This window comes from Chaetodon trifascialis, chromosome 13 (assembly GCF_039877785.1).
Source record: "Chaetodon trifascialis isolate fChaTrf1 chromosome 13, fChaTrf1.hap1, whole genome shotgun sequence".
NCBI classification, from domain to species: domain Eukaryota; kingdom Metazoa; phylum Chordata; class Actinopteri; order Chaetodontiformes; family Chaetodontidae; genus Chaetodon; species Chaetodon trifascialis.
In genome coordinates, this window is record NC_092068.1 from 11377101 (window position 1) to 11397360 (window position 20260).

The 20260-nt window shown below is 42.5% G+C and overlaps 1 protein-coding gene across 1 annotated transcript in view; it reads left to right on the top strand.

Moving 5' to 3' along the window:
- The window catches only part of mcu (mitochondrial calcium uniporter), a 57035-nt gene that overhangs the window by 19239 nt on the left and 17536 nt on the right, over positions 1-20260 (top strand). Inside the window, exon 2 of the mRNA XM_070976942.1 lies at positions 5263-5376. Within this exon, the coding sequence (XP_070833043.1) occupies positions 5263-5376 (114 nt within the window). The remainder of the gene's footprint in view (positions 1-5262; positions 5377-20260) is intronic.

Genomic DNA, 20260 nt, shown 5'->3' on the forward strand with positions numbered 1-20260 from the left:
ATACAAGACATTACCAACTGTGTAGGGAATCATTTTAAAAATGAAATGGCTAATTGGCTCTTGGATAGACAGCACTGAAAGCACACAGCGTGATGAGCGCACCCACAGGCCTTTTCTTGCATGGAGGCCCACTTAACTTAGCATCTGTGACACCTAAGATTAACCATTAGCTGATCTGAGCTGTGAGATATGTTGCATGAGGGGACATCTGAGTCTTGTGGCTGCTTGCTGATGAGTCTTTTCCAGTAATGAAAGCTGCTGAGGATCATGTGGGTTCAGGCACGGGGGAATGTGCAGAGGTGACAGAATGCTGGGGTCTGGCTCTGAGCTCATGTAAACACCCCACTATTTGCTGCTGCGGATCAGGTGATGCTCAGGTGTCAAAAGCAGCAGACTGACAACATGTGAAGCATGACAGATAAAGAGCTGGTGTGATTTGAGTTACCTGAGAAGACTGCGAGCCCTGCAGAGTTTAGGTCTGACGTGTCTGTGATCGGTGGAGATTGGTCCCCGAGCAGCAGCAAGCCATAACACACCATGCCATAAGTCAATCGGTAAATCAATACGTGGCAGCCAGTCGCTGCTTATTTTCTCACTGTGATGAGGGAAGCTCAGCCTGTCTGAGTGAGGCCTGGAAGCGTCACACATGATGTGGCTCAACTTTTCATACATACGTTGATCTCACCTAAAATGAGGGAAATGCCACTTATTCTACAATCCTGATTGTAAAATGTTAGTGTACAATTAAAACATAATGTGATCATTTGCTAATGTTTGTGACATATGATTGCATTCTGTTTGTACTTACATTTCACAGTCTTTGCTTTGAAGTGCATTGCTTGTCTCTGAATTCACACTTTTTTCCATTATCCTGATGTTAATGGAGTTTAGAGGGTTCAGTTTTACTTTAAAACATTGGTTAGAAACAGATTTAAAAGTACCCGACCACGAAACTGAGTGATTCTGTCTTTGTTGACATGCTGTCCTGGTTCCAGGTCTGTGAATCTTCGCCCTCATCTCAGATTTTTTCATTGATTGAATTGATGGGAAACTGACACTTGGTGCAGTGACAGGGACGACTCTCTAACTTGGCCTTCATCCTACGCTTTGGCTTATGCAGCATGGGGTCGGTCACACTGGTTCATGTGAAAATATAGCTGTATACTTAACTGATTATATATTAAAATAGAGAAGAATACATACATACATACATTGCTAATTATTGCTGCCGGTTAATTAGCCAGCACTTGTTTTAGTTACTCAAAGCTACATACTGTATGTCTGACTCCAGTCAGTAGTGAATACTTGAAAAGGACTCTTCTGCTGCTTGGGTAACTTATGGGATGCTACCTTTTTTTGTTCCATTTGAGTTGCTGCTTTGCAGGCAGAGAATAAGTCTTCTCACCTATTTGTTGTTTATTGTGTTTTATCCACAAAGAAAAGGCATTGTCAGTCGGGGCTTAAGCAGCTGGTGTGTTTTCGTGTCAGGAGAATAAAGTGTGTTTTTGACTGCGTATACATTCTGTATGATCCTACTGGGTGTGTTGTAGTTGGTATCTAGAGAGAGCAGCTGTTGTCCTCTGTGGCAATCTAATCAACAGAAATAGACGGGACCTCCCCTCCCCGGGCTGCAGGCCAGTAATGCAGAGAGGTCACAACAACTTCTTTCTTCTTTTTAGTTTCAGAAAATCTTGAATTTGTCACTTTTTTAATGATATCAATGCCTGTGGGAATGCTTGAATGCTTGAATCCTTGAATTGTGATCTACACATTAAAAAAAATAAATTAATAATGTCCTATGTTGAATTATTTGCGTGTTTCAGCTTGACCTACATTACATTTTCAATCAATGAAAGTGTGTGCAGAGGTGCTGGTTTACATGCTCTGGAAGATTTCATCCCATTCATCCTGGACAAATGGGAAGAAATATCCCAATATCATTTGATTATGGACCTTTTTTCCATGTTTTTGGTGTTTTTGCGCTTAACCAGGAAGAGCTGCTACATCGCTCTCACCAAAGCCACCAGACTCCATTTCTAGAAACAGTAATTCATCATCATAAAACACTCCTCATTCGAATTCATCAGAAACAAAATGAAACTCGTCAAACCTTTCTTGGTTCGTCTTTCGCTGTTCCAACAATCACCACCAACTCTGGTCTGGTTGAAATGCAGCGAGAGAGAGAGGGCGGACAGCAGAGAAGCAGCAAAAACAGCCTGTAGAGCCGACATGTTTTCACATGTAGCTCAGGAATTATTTTCACTGGACAGACCGAAGAGATTTAAATATGTCAGACTTCAACAGATTTTCCAGATAAAAACGTGGTAATAACCTGATTACAGAAACTCTGGTAGGCCCATGCAAGAGCGGCTGCAGTAATTCTGCTTTTTTCCAAGATTCAAATTTTCACATTTGAATCTGTTTTGTTTTGTTTCTTTAACAATTGATTATATACTCAAATTCAGAATATTCATTGACAGCTCCAGTGTGTTTGTAACACACAAATGAATTGTTTTCAAATCAGGTTAACAAGTTAGGTTAACACAATCGCTTTGAAATTGATTGAAATTCGTTTGTGTTTGTTACCAATTGAGGTAATTGCTTAAGTTGGTCCAAAAATTCTCTTTTTCCAGTGTTAATGTTGCCATGTTGATTTTGTACACCTTAGGCTCACAGTTATTGCACAATAAGTAAAGCCTGTAGGGTTTTCTTTTTTTTAACGGGAGCTTATTGACCCACACAGCCATAGTCTGTGATTGTAATGCTGCAGCTTGAGTTCACTGCCAGAATGAAAATGAGTCAGTTTGGTTGCTTGGCAGGGACCTAGCTTCAGTAAATATCCCACATAACAGCCTCAAACAATTTGACAAATGCTGTTCCTCCTCCACAGTAACAGACCTGAGCAGACTCTCTTGGAGTCTCGATCACAGACCACTCCTATGAGTTGATAAGGAAGAGGCAATAACCCCACTGCAACATGCTATCTTAGCACCAAAGTCCATTGCCTTAATGGTGTGGACATTGTGTTTGAAAGTCTTTGAAAGCTCTAGTTTGTGTTAAAAAAGTCTATGTGAGACAATTATTAACAATAGAAAGTGCATTTCATTGCCCTCAATGGTCGTTTCAAGAATTAATTCTGCTTGTTTGCAGTTGTAAAAACTGAGAGCCGGAGGGACAGAAATGTCTTCATTGCTGCTTATCACAGAGCCTCTCCAGGGTGGCTCGTGAGAGCTTGACTCGTCCTGAACCTTTGCACGTCTGCACGCTGAGAAGAAAAAATGAAATTAAAAAAAGTTAAAGCACACTTTAGTCTTCTAGGGAAAGTATTTATCAGAGAGAAGCCACAGAGCTAATTTACCAAAGTGTTCCTCGTTTAAAGATACAGTATCTTCATGATTCTGATAAAAACTCAGTCTGGCATAACACAACCTCTGTCTTTGCTTGACAAACGTAATGTAGAGATTCTGACAGTCATTAGAGGGAAAGGTAATTGTGTGTGTAATAACATGTAGAGAGGGAAGACATTACGCAGACGTCCATTCATAGACTGGAGCTCTGATAGCAGGAAGGACACAGCAGATATGTCATTAGACAATCACTGCTACCCCAGAGCGTATCGTGCCAGCCTCATGCTATTTTAAGGATTACTATTGATTAAATAATGTATAGCTTACATTTAATGGCAGCATGGCGGCTTAGTGGTTAGTCCTGTCACGTCACAGCTGGAATCCACCAGCTGCGCGAGGCCTCTCTGTGTGGAGTTTGCATGTTCTCCTCATGTGTGTGGGAGTCTTACCGCCATCCCGAAAAGCAGCTTACACTTAAAAACAACTTCCAGAACATCACAACAGTATTTTTATGCTTTTGCACAAGATATAATATGTAAATTAGCAAGATTCAGAAGTGCTGTTAGGCAGATTATTTTTGCTTTGGATAGAACCAGATTAGCTGTTTCCTCTCTTGCCAGTCTTTGCTAAACTAACTGTCTGATGGCTGCAGCTTCATATTCAGCATACAGACATGAGAGTGTTATCGATCCTCTCATCTAACTCTCAGCAAGAAAGCAATAAGAGTATTTCTGAAAATGTCAGCCTATTCCTTTACATCATACATGTAATCCCAGTGTGACTCAATTATGAACAGCTGACAAATACACAGTATGCCAAAGAAAAGACAAGTCAAAGCTCATATCTGCTCAGACAAACTAAATGATTCCTTTTTAAATGCAGGTGCAGAAAATTATGTATTTGCATATTTTATCGTTTGCATCTGCCGTCTTCCACCTATTCTCAAACTCTGCTTAACTCATCTTGTTTTGCATCTGAGTAAATCTGGTTGTAACGCTTTCATTTTTGACAGCGTTGCCTCCATGGTGGCTGGTTTTGAAAATGTAATCTTCATGCCTGACCTTTCTGGTTGTTATTGCTTACTGTAGACTGCCAGGAGCAGTTCTGTGGAGTGGTAAAAGTGCTAAGCAGCATGTATTGTAAAAGTGTCAGTGGTCAGACCACCCCCAGAGGCTGAACAAGTCTACATACATGGGTCTAATATGAGAAGTTAATGGGCTGTTGGAAAATGTGTCCAGTCAAGGTGCTCTCAGTGTTTATAATGGAAGAGCATCCCACTTTCATCTCCATCTTATCTTTCCTCAGTGCTGGGAGGCAGGGAACATCTGAGTGCACGCACTAACTTGAAGGTGAAAGTATTTTAGTCATTCCAGTCTACCGTGACCCTCTGTCATACACCTGCCCACACACGCACACGCACACACCCGCAGAGTCGAAAATCGCTTCTCTTTTTCCCCAAACAAGCCCACAGACGTTCTCATCCAGAAATATCAAAGCAACCGTATTTTGTGCTTTTCCTATGATAACAGTCAGCCTGTAAGCGACCTGATTCATGGATAGTGAATAAATAGCATGCTGCTAATCCAGGGTCAGGTGTGGAGCAGCTGCAGGCTGGTCAGATCTTTCACATGTGATTGACGGCCGCAGCAGCAGAGGCTCGGCACGGACAGGAAGTTTGGAATCACGAAAAGGAAATTGCCCCGGCCTCTGACGGGAATAGAAAAATAAAACCAGCACTTTCACGCCTCATTATTTTAAGCCTCTTTTTAGCTCATAGTAACGTACTGTAGCTCCTGACGCTGGCTGTTTGGAAAATAGCGTGAGGCTTTTCCATTTGGGTTGTGATTATCTCACTTTGAGCTTGCGATGATGTTCCCCAGCTTGACATTTTTGTCTGTCTGTGTCTTTCCTTCAGCAGGAGGTACTGTCTGCTCCTTTCAGCCGTCAGACTGTCAGGAGAGCACATGGCCTACGGTCATCAGCCCACTCCACACTGTTCACCCAGCCTCCCACTGCCCTGTCTCCACAGGTTAGTGCGCCTTCATGCTTGTATGTGTGCATCGTAAAGCAGCAGAAAATAATCAGATTCATTGAATGATTTCTGTGCCGTGCGTCCTCTAGAGCAAGCCGTAGTCATTAGGGGTCAGGTGTGTGTGTGTGTGTGTGTGAGTGTGTGTGTGTGTGTGTGTGTGTGTGTGTGTGTGTGTGTGTGTGTGTGTGTGTGTGTGTGTGTGTGTGTGTGTGTGTGTGTGTGTGTGTGTGTGTCTTATTGATGTGGAGCAGCATTGTCAGCACTTTCTGACACCTTCATCACCCTGTTGGAGTTTTTAAAGTCATTTGGAAAGGTCAGTCTGAATGTTGTTGTGTCATTATGAGGCCAAGATTTCGGATTGTTGTCGAGATCTGATCAATAATGGCCACCCGGACGCTGGCCGTCAGCGCAACCTGCGTCACTCTGGATTAAGAATCTGCCGACTACCCTGAGAATTTCAGTAGCAACGGTTAGTCTTATTCCTATGTGATCTTTTAAAGGCTGAAAAAATAACACTCAACTAAACCTCCACAATTCAAAATGCTGTCTGCTGGCAGCCTCAGTCTAGATGTATTTTTGGATTGATAGTGACTATTAAAACTCCTGTCATCCAAATCCAAATAATCCTTTGCCATTTGTCCCCGTTTTGGCTGCAGGGAGTGATCTGTTGTTGTTTCTATCATTTTCAGTTTACCAGTGATTAGCATGAGAGGCCTATTTAGCGGAGAATCCTTTGAAGGTTGATGAGGTCACTGGGCGGCAGCATTTTGATAAAGCCATTACCAGGAGAAATCTATTCAAATGTATTCAAAAATCCCACCGTTCAAAGCAAACTCAGCACCGTGTCGTGTCGTTGCTTTGACACACTGTTGTTGACATGAAGCATTGTGTGCTGCCATATGAAGCCAGTTTCCCATCAAACCTTAATGCAGCTTGCAAAGCAACACTTTGACAAGTATGCATTTGGATTATAATGGCAGCAAGTTTTGCAAATGCTTTGTGCCATGCAATAGTGGATAGCAAGCTGTTTCTGTGACATGCGGCTTTGATGTGAAAGCAAACTTATCCAAAGTGTCCCACCGTGTCGTTTCACCTCAGCACTGCCGCGTGTGGGAGGCAGAAACCTATTAGCTGTGTGTGTGCTGCAAATAGTAATTAATCCCACATGGTAGTAGTTTATTTTTCTTTTTTTAACTTCAGCAAATTTGACTTTCCGCTGTCTGGTACTCAGAGGGCTTTCACATCAGAATTTGTTATCTGACAGAATTCTGTAATAGATGAGTCTGTTATTGTGTTGCTGGGCGCGGTAGCGTGACATCAATGCCAAATTAATTCCTTCCTCAGTTATAAATCTGATTGATTATGGCCAGCTGTGTTTAGATCACATTGTGGTGCAATCCAGTTTCATTTGTGTCATTGTTGTTTTTCTGCAGGGTTGTGGTGCAGTAACAGAGTTGCAACAAATCGTTGAAAGTACTTTAATGTCTGTTGCTTTGCGTAGTCAGCGTAGTCTGTGTGGTTTATACCAATGATATCGACATGTTACATGTTATTGTTGGTCTCACTTGGAATCTGCAGTGCTTGCGAAAGTGAGTTTTATAGCCCGTTCATGACCTCGGAAGCAGCAATTGACAAGGTGAATTTAGGAGCCTCTTCTGGAGCTTTTGATCGTGTCACATCATCTTCATCAGCGGGTGGAGTTTTGCCCTCTGTGTTTTTTCCCAAGGTCAGAATGATCTTTGAAACTCATGACAACATGACTCCAACTGCTGAAAATGATCATGTGATATTGAGTGTCTCCGACCCGCAGCTGAATTCAATATAAAGAGTAAACTTCAAGTGCGTGTCCCCGTGCATGTCTGCATGTCTTTATACAGTACATACGTGAGAATTCACTTGGTTCGTACAACACTTGCAGTATTCTTGACTCAAGGTGTCTTATCACTGTCCTTCCAGTAGAACATGATGTCCAGTCATAAGATCCTGCTGAAGGACTTCTCTGCGCTGCCACTTTGTCCTTCATCTCTTCTCCAACTTGGCTTGGCTGTACCATAAGTCCTTTCACTTGGTATTCCTGGGAGTAACGTCCAGCTAGAATCCAATAAAGCAGACGCATTATGTTAAAAAGATCAGCTCAAGGTTGAGTGTGTATATTTTTCACCAGGAAATGCGCTCTGCCCACCAGCAAGCTTGCATGGGATAAAAATTTTATGATGAGAACAGGATATTTGTTCTTTGAGTGCATGCAATCCTTCTGCTGTGGATAGCAGTGCATTAGCTCACCTCCTCTTCTTTCCATCCGTGCGTGTGTGTGTTTGTGCAGTTACGTGCATCGGAGCGAGTGTATGTTCAGTGCGCTTTGTTTGTGTTGGTGGGTGCATGCGCATTTATGTGTCATTGGGCTGTATGAAATGGAGAAGGCAGGCACGGGTTTGTACAGGGTGGGGGGGGTTGTACGGTGAAAAATGAGCAGAGGTTTCCCTTGTACTGTGTTTACATTTTACTGCAGCAGGCCGCACAGCGAGGCATTGGGGGAAGGTCGGAGAATGAGAGCAGAGGAAATGTATACATTACTTTCGCTGCTGGGAAGTAAAAACATCAGCAGTGGGTTGTCCTAGCGAGGCCTCGTTCACAACGGGTTGAAACAGCAGCACTGAGGAGCTAGTCGATAGTCCCAAGTGTCCCTCTCCCTGCCACGCAGTCTCCAGAGGGAGAGCTGTTTGTTCAGAGGGCTGGGGAGGGAGGAGACACGGGGGCTCAGCAGGGACTGTTTGCTTTGCCAGGGCTTGTTGTCTGTGATAGGTAGGTCTCAGGATGATATTGTCCAAGCTGGAAGATACATCAGCAAAACGTACAGAAACTCCAGTAGAATGAAAATCAGGTTGTGTAAACTTGTTAGCCTTGTACGCATCGTCTCAAACCCTGCCCGCCGCGCCCGCCGGTGACATTTGTGTGCTGCGTTGTTTTCAGTCAGCACTTCTTTTCTTGCCACTTATTTTTTTCTTTCCTCATTTCATTGACATCCCTCTCCCTCACTCCTGCATTGCTGCAGTACAGGCACTTGTCTTCTACTTGGCTTTGCCAGCGCTCCCTCCTCTCCCCGCTCCTCCCTCCTCCCTCTGTCGTTCCTTGGCATCCATCAGTTTAGCTGCAGCTTCCCACGAGGACTGATGGGTCACGGCTACACACACAGGCACGCACACACACAGGCACGCACACACACAGGCACGCACACACAGAGCCATTCTCGGCAGCACTATTCGTGCATGGACCTCTCGACCCATCTGCAACTCAGCCTCCTACAGATGGGAGCTGCGGCAATGTGGAGAAGTTGTCAAATGTCACGCTGACGCATGAAGAGAGAAATCTAAATGAGGAGGAAAACAAGTTGTTGGTTCCTCGCTGGAAACCAGCCAATTCATATTACTCAGTGTGTAATAGTACGCAAGAATAAATTGCAGGGTACATCGGTGGATGAATTGGAGATAAGATAGACGGAGCAGCAAAGATGTGAAATAAAATAAGGAGAAATTGTCAGGATTGCGGCTGATAAGGATGCAGTATTAAGGTAGTGCAGGGAGAGGTGGCGTTGTGACTGAACTCTTGAGCAACTCACACTTGACAGGCACTTTGAACCTGTTCCCTGACTCATGTCCTCACCAAACCATGTCTGTGTTAAAAGGATCTCAGTTTTTGCCTGAGAAAGCATCAGGCCTGTCTAATGTTCCTCCTGAAGGCAGGGAAGACATTGATCAGTAGAAAAATAACATTGTTCAGTCAGTTCAAGTGTTTATTGCTCTTTCCTCTCTCTTCTAAAGTGAATTTTGTCAGTAATCTACACTGACTTGTGCAATCAAGCATTGTCCAATCTCTGGCAGGTGGGTGTAGTTCAAGAGCAGAATGAGCCGTTTTTAAGAGCTCAATGTACAGGCTTGCATCAGTGCGGTGAGGAGTTGGGAAATGGCCAGTTACTGAAAATAATGTCTTGAGTTTTCACCAGCAGGCAGGTGTGTTACGAATAGAGCCATGAGAACAGTTTGTCACTCTATTTAAATGACACGCTGAACTGCCCAACACCCTTTTGCCCTTAAACAAACTGCTTCATTCTGAAGCACGAGTTCCCTTTAACTTCTGTCAGGGTGCATCTGTTTCTGTGTCTCCCTCTCCTTTTATGGGTCAGCAGGAGTTTGTGCCATACCGTCCATTTGTTTTGATTGGCCATGAACTGTGTGGAGTTGCTAGTCCAACCTTGTATGTCATTGCCCCAAAGTCAGACTCACAGAGGGATTTAGTTTGCATTTGTGGTTTGAAAACCTGTCTTATTTTTAGTTGTATAATGTGACGAAGAAGTATAGAGCAGTATAGAAACGGTATTTGCTCTAGTTGCCCATGCTCTCAGAGATTCAGATATTCACTCCAAACAAATCAACAATCATCCTCTTTTATAGGCCCATATACCGCCCCGCTTTTACTTTTCCTAGTTTTCAGATCAGAGGTTTTCAAAGTGTAAGGCGTGCCTCCCCGACACTGCAGGGAACGGAGAAAGGGAGTGTGTAACATGAGTGGAAGATTCTGCGGGTGAATTGAGGTGAATTGCTGCAATATGAGTCAAAATCCTTACTCCGTCTCTGAGTCATAACTCAGTCACATCTTAACACACAGACACAATACTCGTATTTTTAGATGCAGTGTGAGTTACACTTCCCGAGGATATCATTATCCCCATCAGGGATAAATGTCAATAAATGCGTTTAGAAATTGTCGGGAAAAAAAAGAGGTGAACTCCAGAACTTGCCTGAGGATCATCATGTTTTTATGTTTTCTTCAGTATCAAAGTGATACAGTGACAGCTGTCTGTATACTCGTGGTTGGATTGCAAAGAGGAAGTGTTAATAGATAATTCAGCATACTTTTAATGTTGACACTTTGTCAAACTGTGAACAGCTAGAGGCTAGCAAATACAGGGCTGAAGTTGTCGCTCACATCCTGACTTCATGACAATATTATACTTCCTGTTTACTTCCCCCAAAATGATATGGACTGTATAGACTTACTCCCCCAAATAGAAGTAAGAACAATAAGTGTGACAAAACCATTAATAAGAATATTGTCCATGCTGCACTATCAATAGTCCCATCGCCATTGTTCTTATACTCCTGGAACACTGCCTCTCTCCCTTCATCCCTTCATGCAGGGGGCGTGCTTGTCCTGATTTTTCGGGGTGGGGGGGTGGGGGGTTGGGGGGGTCCACAGCGTCAGACTTTGTAAACCCCTGGTTTAAACTGACCCTGTCTCTTGTCTTAGCTGCACCTTCAGAAGGAGACTGTAGACCTAAGTGGCTGTTATTTTAACTGTGCCCTATGACACACAAACACACCCTCACATGTCACCAACTACGTCGGAGTTGCAAAACACTCCCACTCCCTTCCTAATGCCAGAAACGTTTGCCTACAAAGCTCTCTATTTGATCATGATACATTAGAGAGTCTGCACATAAAGGCGTGTACAGCTTGCCTCAAAGCCCAATAATGGGAGCTGATAAACCAACAAAAGATTGATGGGACTTGCCTGCTTGTGCTGAAGGCCTGTCCTGATTGGTCTGTACAGTCCTGACTCTCCCAGTGGGACAGAAGGAAGAGTGAGCTAAATCTGTGGTTTCAAAGCTCTTTATTTTCTTCGTCTTTCTATGACTGGCAGGTAAAAGGCAAAGAGAATTAAATGAGGAAGAGCACAGTTGTTCTAAATGTGTTTGCATCTTAGAAAATTGCCCCACTGGTGTTCACAGATGGATTTTCCAAAGTTCACCCAGTGCAAACTCAAGTGTAATCCTCCACTCCACCTGAACAGCTGGGAAGCGCTAGCAGACTTGTTTAGCTTTAATTAACCAAGCATTTAATTAGGATGTTGTTCAGCACATTCTCATGCAATTGTCTGTTTTGAGTGGCAGTGCAAAGCGAGAGGAGTCATCACAGTTGCTATCAGATTTCAAGTGTCGTTTGTCAGCTGATATGAAAAAAACAAAAGCTTTGTAGAAGTGCAGTGACGAATTCTTGCATTGCTGAGTTTGTTGCCTTCAAATCAAATTGATATTCCATCATGAAACACAGATACTGGTTGGCTTGTTAAAGCTTAAAACAGCCTGTAAGCCTGAGATATTATCACTGTGTCTAATTACATTATTGATCTATTTCTCTGTGTACTGCTTTTCGCAGATATTGCACCAATAAGATTGCAGCAAACCGAGAGCTTGTTTCATAATGAGATTCTTTTTTTGGCTTACATTTTCAGACGGTGGGTCTGCAGGGTGAAGGTAAAGAAAGGCAGCCTGAATATTGCTAAATATCCTAGTGAAGTTGGAATATAAAAGACAGGGGTGAGAAGGGTGAGAAGAGGATGGTGTGACTCCCAAATGAAATATCAGCACTCTGTTAGGCTGCAAAACACCTACAACCTCTATAAAAACTTGCAAATTGATGTCTTATTCACCACAATACTTTATGAAACTATTAGAATGGTGTTTTTGTCAATATTTCTTCTGCAGATACATCAGATTGTTCTTTTTCCTTGCTTCTCAGTGAATTTCTGTGATTGATCACAAAATCAATATGAAGAATTTCAAGAAGAAAGCAGATTTCCTTTTCTGGACACTTTCTGCCAGAGCTGAACAAGCCCATTGATGTTCACACCTTAAACTTTCATTGATTGTAACCTGCTCTTAACTCATCAGAGTCATCATTACTGTATAAAAGTTTATGCTTAGTCTTAAAAGAATAAGCAGGAATTCATGATAAACTGCTGCTTGGTGCATCGACTTAGTGCTCCCTCAGGCACTCTTACACTTGTTCAGTAGGGATGGAGAAAAATCCATTAAGTTAAGAACTGTGATCTTTAAATTTTTAAGATGGATGATGCAGCAATGAAGATGAACTTTCCAGCACCACATACACTGGTGCTGGTGGTATCCATGAAACTATAATGTGTTTCATGGTATAAAAAGATGAACAGAAGTTTGATCTTATGCTTCAATCAGAAACTGAAGCTGGAACCACATTCTGTGCAATTCTTTCATCCTGTGAAATCTTTCAACATTAACGGTGTCAGTACTGTTGTATCAAGGTGGATTTGTCTGAAGGATGCCATATTTCACATATTGTTCTGGCCTGAGAATATCAAAAGACAGTTGTTAGCTGAAATGAATGCCCTGCAACGATTATGCAGGAGAGTCATTTATTGGCTGGTACACCAAATGACTAATGAATACACAAATAGCCCTGTAGCAGTTATACAGTTATACCTCTTCAATCCTAGATGTGTAACATTGCATATTATCAGCATTTCCAGCTAAGCTTAGTCACTCACCTCACTATATCTACTGTGCCTTCAGCCCTTCGTCCGTCCATCTGTCTTTATTTTCTCTCTCAGGCTTTCCATATTGGCTGAGTTGGTCATTTAATGTGATTATCTTTTCAGTGTAATATATTTAAAACTGCCTTAACAAGTTCTGGTTTACTAATTGCATCTTACTTTCTTGTTTTTACCTTCTCTTATTTGACTTCACCTCATCTCTTTTTTGCCCATCTTCTCTATATTGCAATAAAAGGCATATGCCGCACACAGCTGCTTTATTGATCTCTTTTTTTTTTTCTCTTAACCACAGTCTCAGGGATTAAAGGCCTTGTTATGTTGTGAAAGGACAAGCCTGCTTCCCAATAATCTTAACACAAGAATTCCTTGGCAACCTCAGAGGTGTGAGCTGAAAGTACAGAATTCCTGTAATGCAAATGTGCCACCCAGACATGGCGTAGCGATGTGCTGCAGCAGCAATCTGAATATGAATAACTTCCCTTTGGAAGCGTTTGACGTAAGTCGAAAGTGGTTTTATACGCTAATCACACAGTCAGAGTATGGTATTTACCCTCATTACCACTTTAACAGCATTAACACTAGATTATTTATGTGTGTGTAAATGTAGACACAGTCTGCAAAAAGATGAGTCTACAGAAGAGCCTTGGCCTTTACTTTGTGTTTGAGAAACTGATGAGAAAAAGGTGACTTTTACCGCTGATATTTCAGTCAGCAACGAAAATCTAGGATCTATTAAGCTCACTGTTTTGCTTAAGGTATAGTCTGACAACATATCAGCTTTGAATGAAGGTCCAAAATACAACGAACAAGGAAATATCTCCAAAAATGAATTCCTTATCAGCAAATAGTTTTTGAAAATGTTGTATTTTAAGCATTTACAGGTGTACTGTAGTGGGATCGAAGGACTTTCTTCATTCCAGTTAACATGGGTGATCATGCCGGGGCCGTGCTGGGTCTGGCAGCTTGCCAGAGGTGACACCATAAGGCACTACTCTAAGAGATAGTGATCACAATAAAGCTATTAAACCTCTAATTTGTAATAGTAGTAGTCCTTAGAGATTAGCTGAACATACATATTATTAACATCTGTTACTGAAAGGGACAATGTTTTGTTTCAAGGTGCCTGAATCACTTGAATTATCTTGGAACCAGCCATTGGGAGCGAGCAGCGCTGCAGCAGCCAGTCCGCTGTGGGAGGCAACATGACGGGGGTACTTGGGTGCCCTTGCCTGAGCTCATTCGTCAACACACGAGCTCGACTGAGTCCTGCGGGGGTGGGGGGGTGAGCAGGAACAATAGCGGTGGGGGGTCGAGTGATGGGGTAAGCCCTTGAGAAAGATGGAGAACGAAATCATATTCAAACTGGAAGGAATCGAGGAGGCAGGGCGGCACAATGAGCAGCATTCTGATGATGAGGATTAAGATATGGTGAATGGGAGCATGGGGACAGAGAGATATGGAGACAGAGTTTTTGTTAGAGCATTAGGAAGCCGGATGAGCTCACTTTAATTTTAGGCCACGATGTCATTTAGGGGAGATGAAAGGGCAGAGATGGGAGGAAGAGCTGGAGGCGAGACGAGGGGATCGGGACAGTCTTGAACAAGGTTGTCTTTAGCCCTGCAGTGTGATCCAGTGTTAATATCAGCTGACTTCATTAGACATTGTTCAGTGTTGTCTGTCCTTTCTTCTGCGCCTTGTGTGGTCTGAGTCAGGGTGGTGTTTGTCATAACTGGTGGAGCAGGGGCCGTCCCATCACACGCTGGCAGGAGTCTATGACAAGCCGCCTTTGAGATCAGAAAGTCGAGGCTGTCTGCTTATTTGACTTCCATTCCCCCGTCCCCGCAGGTGGGCAGAATGATGGACGGTTCACAGACTCTGGCACACTTTCTGTCCCTCGTCTGCAGGAGAGCGGGCTGCTCCCTCCAAGGCCACATGGCACAGGACCTGTGAATATTTGATGCTTGTTGTGAATGGCCTGGAGTGAAGCGTTTGTTGTTATTAACAACCCGACAAATAGGACCCAACAGAAAGAAATCCTGTCTTCCTAAGAATACAGTGTATCTGAAAATCATTCACTGAACCGTCTTCCAGTGCAATATTTGTAGTCATTTGAAAACATTACATTACATTTTGATTTGATATTTAGTAGAACTGTGGTTAGATAGTTGTAACTGAGGAATAAAGCCTTAGCCACACCAGAAGTTGTATCCATGGCTCACAGGGCTCACTGGTCAACCACTGAAGGTGGCGAGTTAATCGCTAACAAGCTAGCCTAGAATATGAACACAACGCTAATGAGTCACAATCACCCTTTGAACTAGCTTGGTTGCTAATGGGCGAAAAAGTTAACACTGTTTACTAAAGAAACATATTTGAACCTTCAACCTCTGTATCATGACTGTGTGGAAATAAGGCTTCTTTTTGTGGGATGTTTTTTATGCTAACTAACAAGAGGGCAGATGTTCATGCAATAGAATTCATTGATTAAACTGCATTAGCTTGAGAAATGCTAAATAACAACATAAGGCTACTCCCATACAGATGACAAACAGCACTGTTTTTCTATGGATACATAAACCTTAAATGGTGCCCGGCCCATGCGAAAGTATGTTGGGTGAAAGTCTGTGGTTGATCCAGCTAATAAGCTATGCTAGCTTGTCTTGGAATCGCCAGCTCTCAGTTCCCTCAAAGGCCAGTGCTTAAGTTAGCCATGTACCCTCTATTGCTAAGAATAGTAAGAAGAAAATGGCCGAAAAGTTTTATCTTCTTGAATAAAAGTGACTTCTCTTCATTGCATGTGACTGTCCTCTATCATCACTGGTTAATTTAACAGGGATCGGGAGTGCAGTGAAATCTCTGTCACTGTTGTACATCACCGTAGATGATTTCCTCAGATCATTTAATGCTTTTATAAAATGTGCACTTTTTATATGCCACTTTACCTTTACAAGATAGTAATATCACAACTTTATTTATCCAGCACGTAATAGAAAAAGATGCAGTACACTGTGCTTACTTCTCTATGACATACCACAAGTAAAAGTGATCACATGTCCTACTTTGATTTGCTTCACACTCTGTTTGTGCTGCAGGGATTGATTCTATCTGAATAAATGGGAGTTTTGTATGTAGAATACAGAATTTGACGCTTTTAGTCAAGATAAGTTACTCTGCCCTGAAAGCCAGGTATGATGAATACCTTTTACAACTACTGTGTGACATCTGTGAGATCTGTAAATATTGATTTAATGCTGCTGTGGAGGAACATTTACACTGCTGTGCACTTGGCTCTAGATGTGAAACATTCCCACACTTTCCACTCCATTTTCAAACTAGCAGTCAAAGGTTTGGTTTTATTTATTCTGTGAGGGGAAGCTTTTTTTTTTTCTTTATTATTCATGCATATAGAAGAGGTAGTGATATGAAACACTGACTGATTGTGTTGTGGTACTGAGTGAAAACTAGCAACAGTTGATGAGACTTGTCATTCATACATCCTGGAAAAAAATCCATCCAATCCAAATCATGTCTGTCTGTCATGTTGACCACTTCTGTAGCTCTAAACTAGCAAACTGTCATCGTACTGAGGAAAAACTGAGGCCATAAATCAAAGGTCTCGCTACAATAAATGTCCACATGAGTGGAGCTGTGTGTACCCATGCTCTCTATGAGTCAGTTGTTGTGCTGCAGCCTCCCCTCAGCTCCCTTAGCAGTGTCTGGTCCAGTCTGTCTCTGAGTGGCATTCATTAGCCCAGTTTTAGCTCTGGCATGTCTGCATGCCATATGTCCATGTGGACGCAGCAGAGTGAAACTCAGACAGACTTGCTGACGCAGCCAAGAGGGCACAGAGTTACAATTCTGTGGATTCAGTTTTCCAGATTTCCTCCTCCTCTCCGTGGACCGCTGATAAGGCTAGACAACTAATGCTGCAAATTAGTAGATGAGCACTGAGCTCGCTATGATCAAGCGTTGATATTCTGGCCAGTTTTAGGCTGTGCTTTCGTAGAATCTGTACCTCCTATGGTCGCGTTCAAGGCATGCAGGGCCATAGTACAAACGCTTGGAGAGGGGCAGCACTGTCAGAGTTCCTCAAAGGGAGCATTCCCAGGCCTGCGTCTCCGTAAATAACAGCTGCTGCCCTGAAGGTCACCTCACATGCTGTCAGAGAGCAAAGACACAAGCATCCAGGGTCAGCTCGGCATCATGGGAACAGTGGGGAAACTATTCTACTAGCTGCTTTTTGACTATTTATGGTAGCAGCTGTCTTTGTAACCAACAATTAGCAGGTTATCCCGACTACCCCAAGTCTTCTCATGGTTCTCAGTTTGCAGGGAGAGAATGTATCTGTAGTCATATGAAAGGAATGATGTCATTATACCATCTCTTAAATTTCATGGAGAGCTTATTTACAATACAGCCAAGAACACACACCCACAGTGATTTCATGATTTATCAATCCGCCATGTGCATTTCACCCAACTACAGCTGATTCAAAATGCGGCTGCATGAGTCCTTACAAACACCAGAAAAATGGACCATATCACACCAGTCCTCAGATCACTCTCTTCCATCCACCCTTAGTCTGACTGTGTGAGTAGTTTCAGCACCTGCAGATTAAAGCACAGTCACAGCTCTTCTGTCTAATTAGAGAAAATCGCTCACTACAAAGTTTGGAGGAAGGACCCAACAAAAATAAAAAAAAACAGCACCCCCAGTTGAGATTAATAGCCACCTGCCTGCCTTGAAATTTAAATCTGACATTTTACTGCATGTTTTGTCTCAGCTGACATTTAATTAGTCAGTCCCTCAACTGAACAAGCCCAGTGAAAAGCTTTGCACCTCTTTCTTCTACCTTTTCAAATACTCAAATAAAGACTTGAGACTACCTGGAAGGTGACTGACATTTGTGTAACCCTTAAAAACTTTCAGAAAGGTAATAGAAAGGCTGTATTGTAGCAAACCTAAATGTAGTACTGTTACCAGCAATTACTTTCATTCATTCATCTATTGATTACTCTTCAGATTAACTTCAGTCCAAAACAGACGGACATGATGCACATATTTTTTTCTTTCAGTGCGACAGCGTCACTCCAAGGATCTGTTGTGACTAAACATCCATAAAACTGCTTGGAGATTTTAGAGAAAAGACTTTCCTCATAACTTCCGAACTTGCCTGAGAATGATCCGTTTATAATTTTTCTTCCATATCAAAGTAATCCGTATGAAAGCATCCACTCGAGAGGTGACATTGACGCCCTCGTCTCTAAGGTTGACCTTTTGGATGGCATTCGAGCTTTCCCCTCCGGAAAAGCAGCAGGCCCAGATGGCTTTGGCTGTGAACTCATCATGAAAAAAATAGTCCCTCTCATGTTAAGGATGGTGAATGGTTCAGTGAAATTAAGAGGCTCGAAACGAAGCAAAAATTTGTGTGTTTTAAGTGACGCTGCAAGTTACAGACCCATTGCTCTTTTAATTACAATTAGAAGGTAATAACTTAAGTCCTGGCCACAAAATTGGCTCATCATATCTCAACAATTGCACCTCCTGATTGGCCCATTTATCCCTGGTAGATTTTCATTTCGTAATGTTCATCTGCTTTTAAATACACTACATTCACTTAATGAAAAAAAGGATTTTTATTGAGTTTGTCAAAGCAATTTATTCTGATCCCGGATCTTCTTTTCTCACTAATACAGACAAATACTAAACAGTGTGATCCGTGTTCGCCCTTCCTTTCTTTATATTGCTTTAGAAGCTCTCGCAACAGGAAGCAGGAGTCACCCAGGTATCCAGGTAGTTGTTTAACACTCTATTGACTTGTCCTTTTAAATTAGTTACCACCCACTTTCCCTTCCATGGACGTCAGTTTTGGAAACCTCCGCTCTGGTGCATGCAGCTTTCCTACAAAGCACTTTCTCATAACTTCATTCTCAGAAACTCCATGAAGATTTTGAATTGAATAAAAAAAAACTGGACTGCCAAATGTCTCCGTTCACACCCCTGTAGCATCAGTCACTTGTTCAAACCAGCGCTGATGGATCGAGTATAGCTGGACGGGGGCCAGAGGAGACTGTGCTGTCTTTACATACATAATAATAAATTTGCCTCATTCCTTCAGCTCCAAACTAAAGACCACCACATTTTTACAGTTACTTTCAAGCCAGGCACTTCATACTGGAGTGATTTGCCGATATTTGTTTGCTCCGACTGAACAAGGGCCCATCCCTCCCATCAAAAGCAGGCTCTCATGTTTCAGGAGGTGGCTCAAGCAAATGCTGTCTATTGCTAAGATGGAAAATGCTTATTTTTGCAAATGAAATTCACAAAACTATTTCCTGAAGTTTGGCAGTGCTTGATGTGACCTAACCTGAGCTGACCTGAGCTTTGCTGCTATGTTGTATCTTTAGTCTGTTCAAACTCTGCATTATCCTGCATACTGACTGATACTATGGCAGTCTTTGACCAGCAGCCTAAAAACAATGATGCCTTAAATTCTTCACAAAAAATAAGTTCAAACCTAAACCTTTCTTTGCTACTCAAACTTATTCGTGCAAAAGTTTGAGAAACACTTAATAACCTAGAATACGCAACATTATGTACCTGAATTGTGATTCGACAGTATGATGTTAAAACTTGTTTTGTAAAATGAAAAAGTATGTCAGTGTGCAATGATTAAATGAATCACAATGAGCAAAGTTTGTGTATCTCACTCCTTGCTGAAACATATCTTGAGGGTCAGATTATGAAAGCAAGGCAAGAGATGAAGCAGGAGAGGGAAAAGTGGAGCATCGTGCACCCTTCAGTGTCACAGATGAGAGATAAACTGGTGACGAGCCGGTCTTAATGTGCATGCTCAGAACATGATATTTTATTCAACGTGGGTTTTAATAAAAGTGATCACGAACTTGGGAATGTTTTTTACCACAGGAATCCTTTGAAAGACTGTTTTCGGGCCTCTTTAATGGACCAGTCATACCTCACACCTAGAAATCATCCCCAGGCCAAGCATTTGGATAAACCTCTGAAGAATTTCATCGTTTCTCCATTTGCCTAAAGCAGCTGCAGCAGGAACATGTGGTGCAGTGGTCACAGAGGACCACTGCCCTATCTTAGAGAGAACAAATGGGAGGCACTTTAATTCTCAACTCAAGTCTTTTATCATCGAGTCTAATTAATGAATCCAAAAACAATGTCAAATGTTGGCGCAAAATGTGGCTCTGCTCTCAGAGGTGTGTTCTCAAAGAGGATAACTATGATAGTCGCAAGCATATGTATACGAGAGACGGTGGGAAGAGAGGGAAAGCAAGGATAATGCAAGTAAACAGTGCTTATTCAGCAGCATTGATTGGTGTGTGTTCTGTGTGATGTGAAGGCTCTGCGGGCCTCCACCTTTTCACACTCTTGAGGTTTAATCAGGCCTATAGGATCACCAGTCAGATCAGGGCCAGTGTGGGGCGAGTGAGCTTGCATAGTATGCATGCGCAAGGCTGGATTTGCATGCCTTCCTTCGATGCAT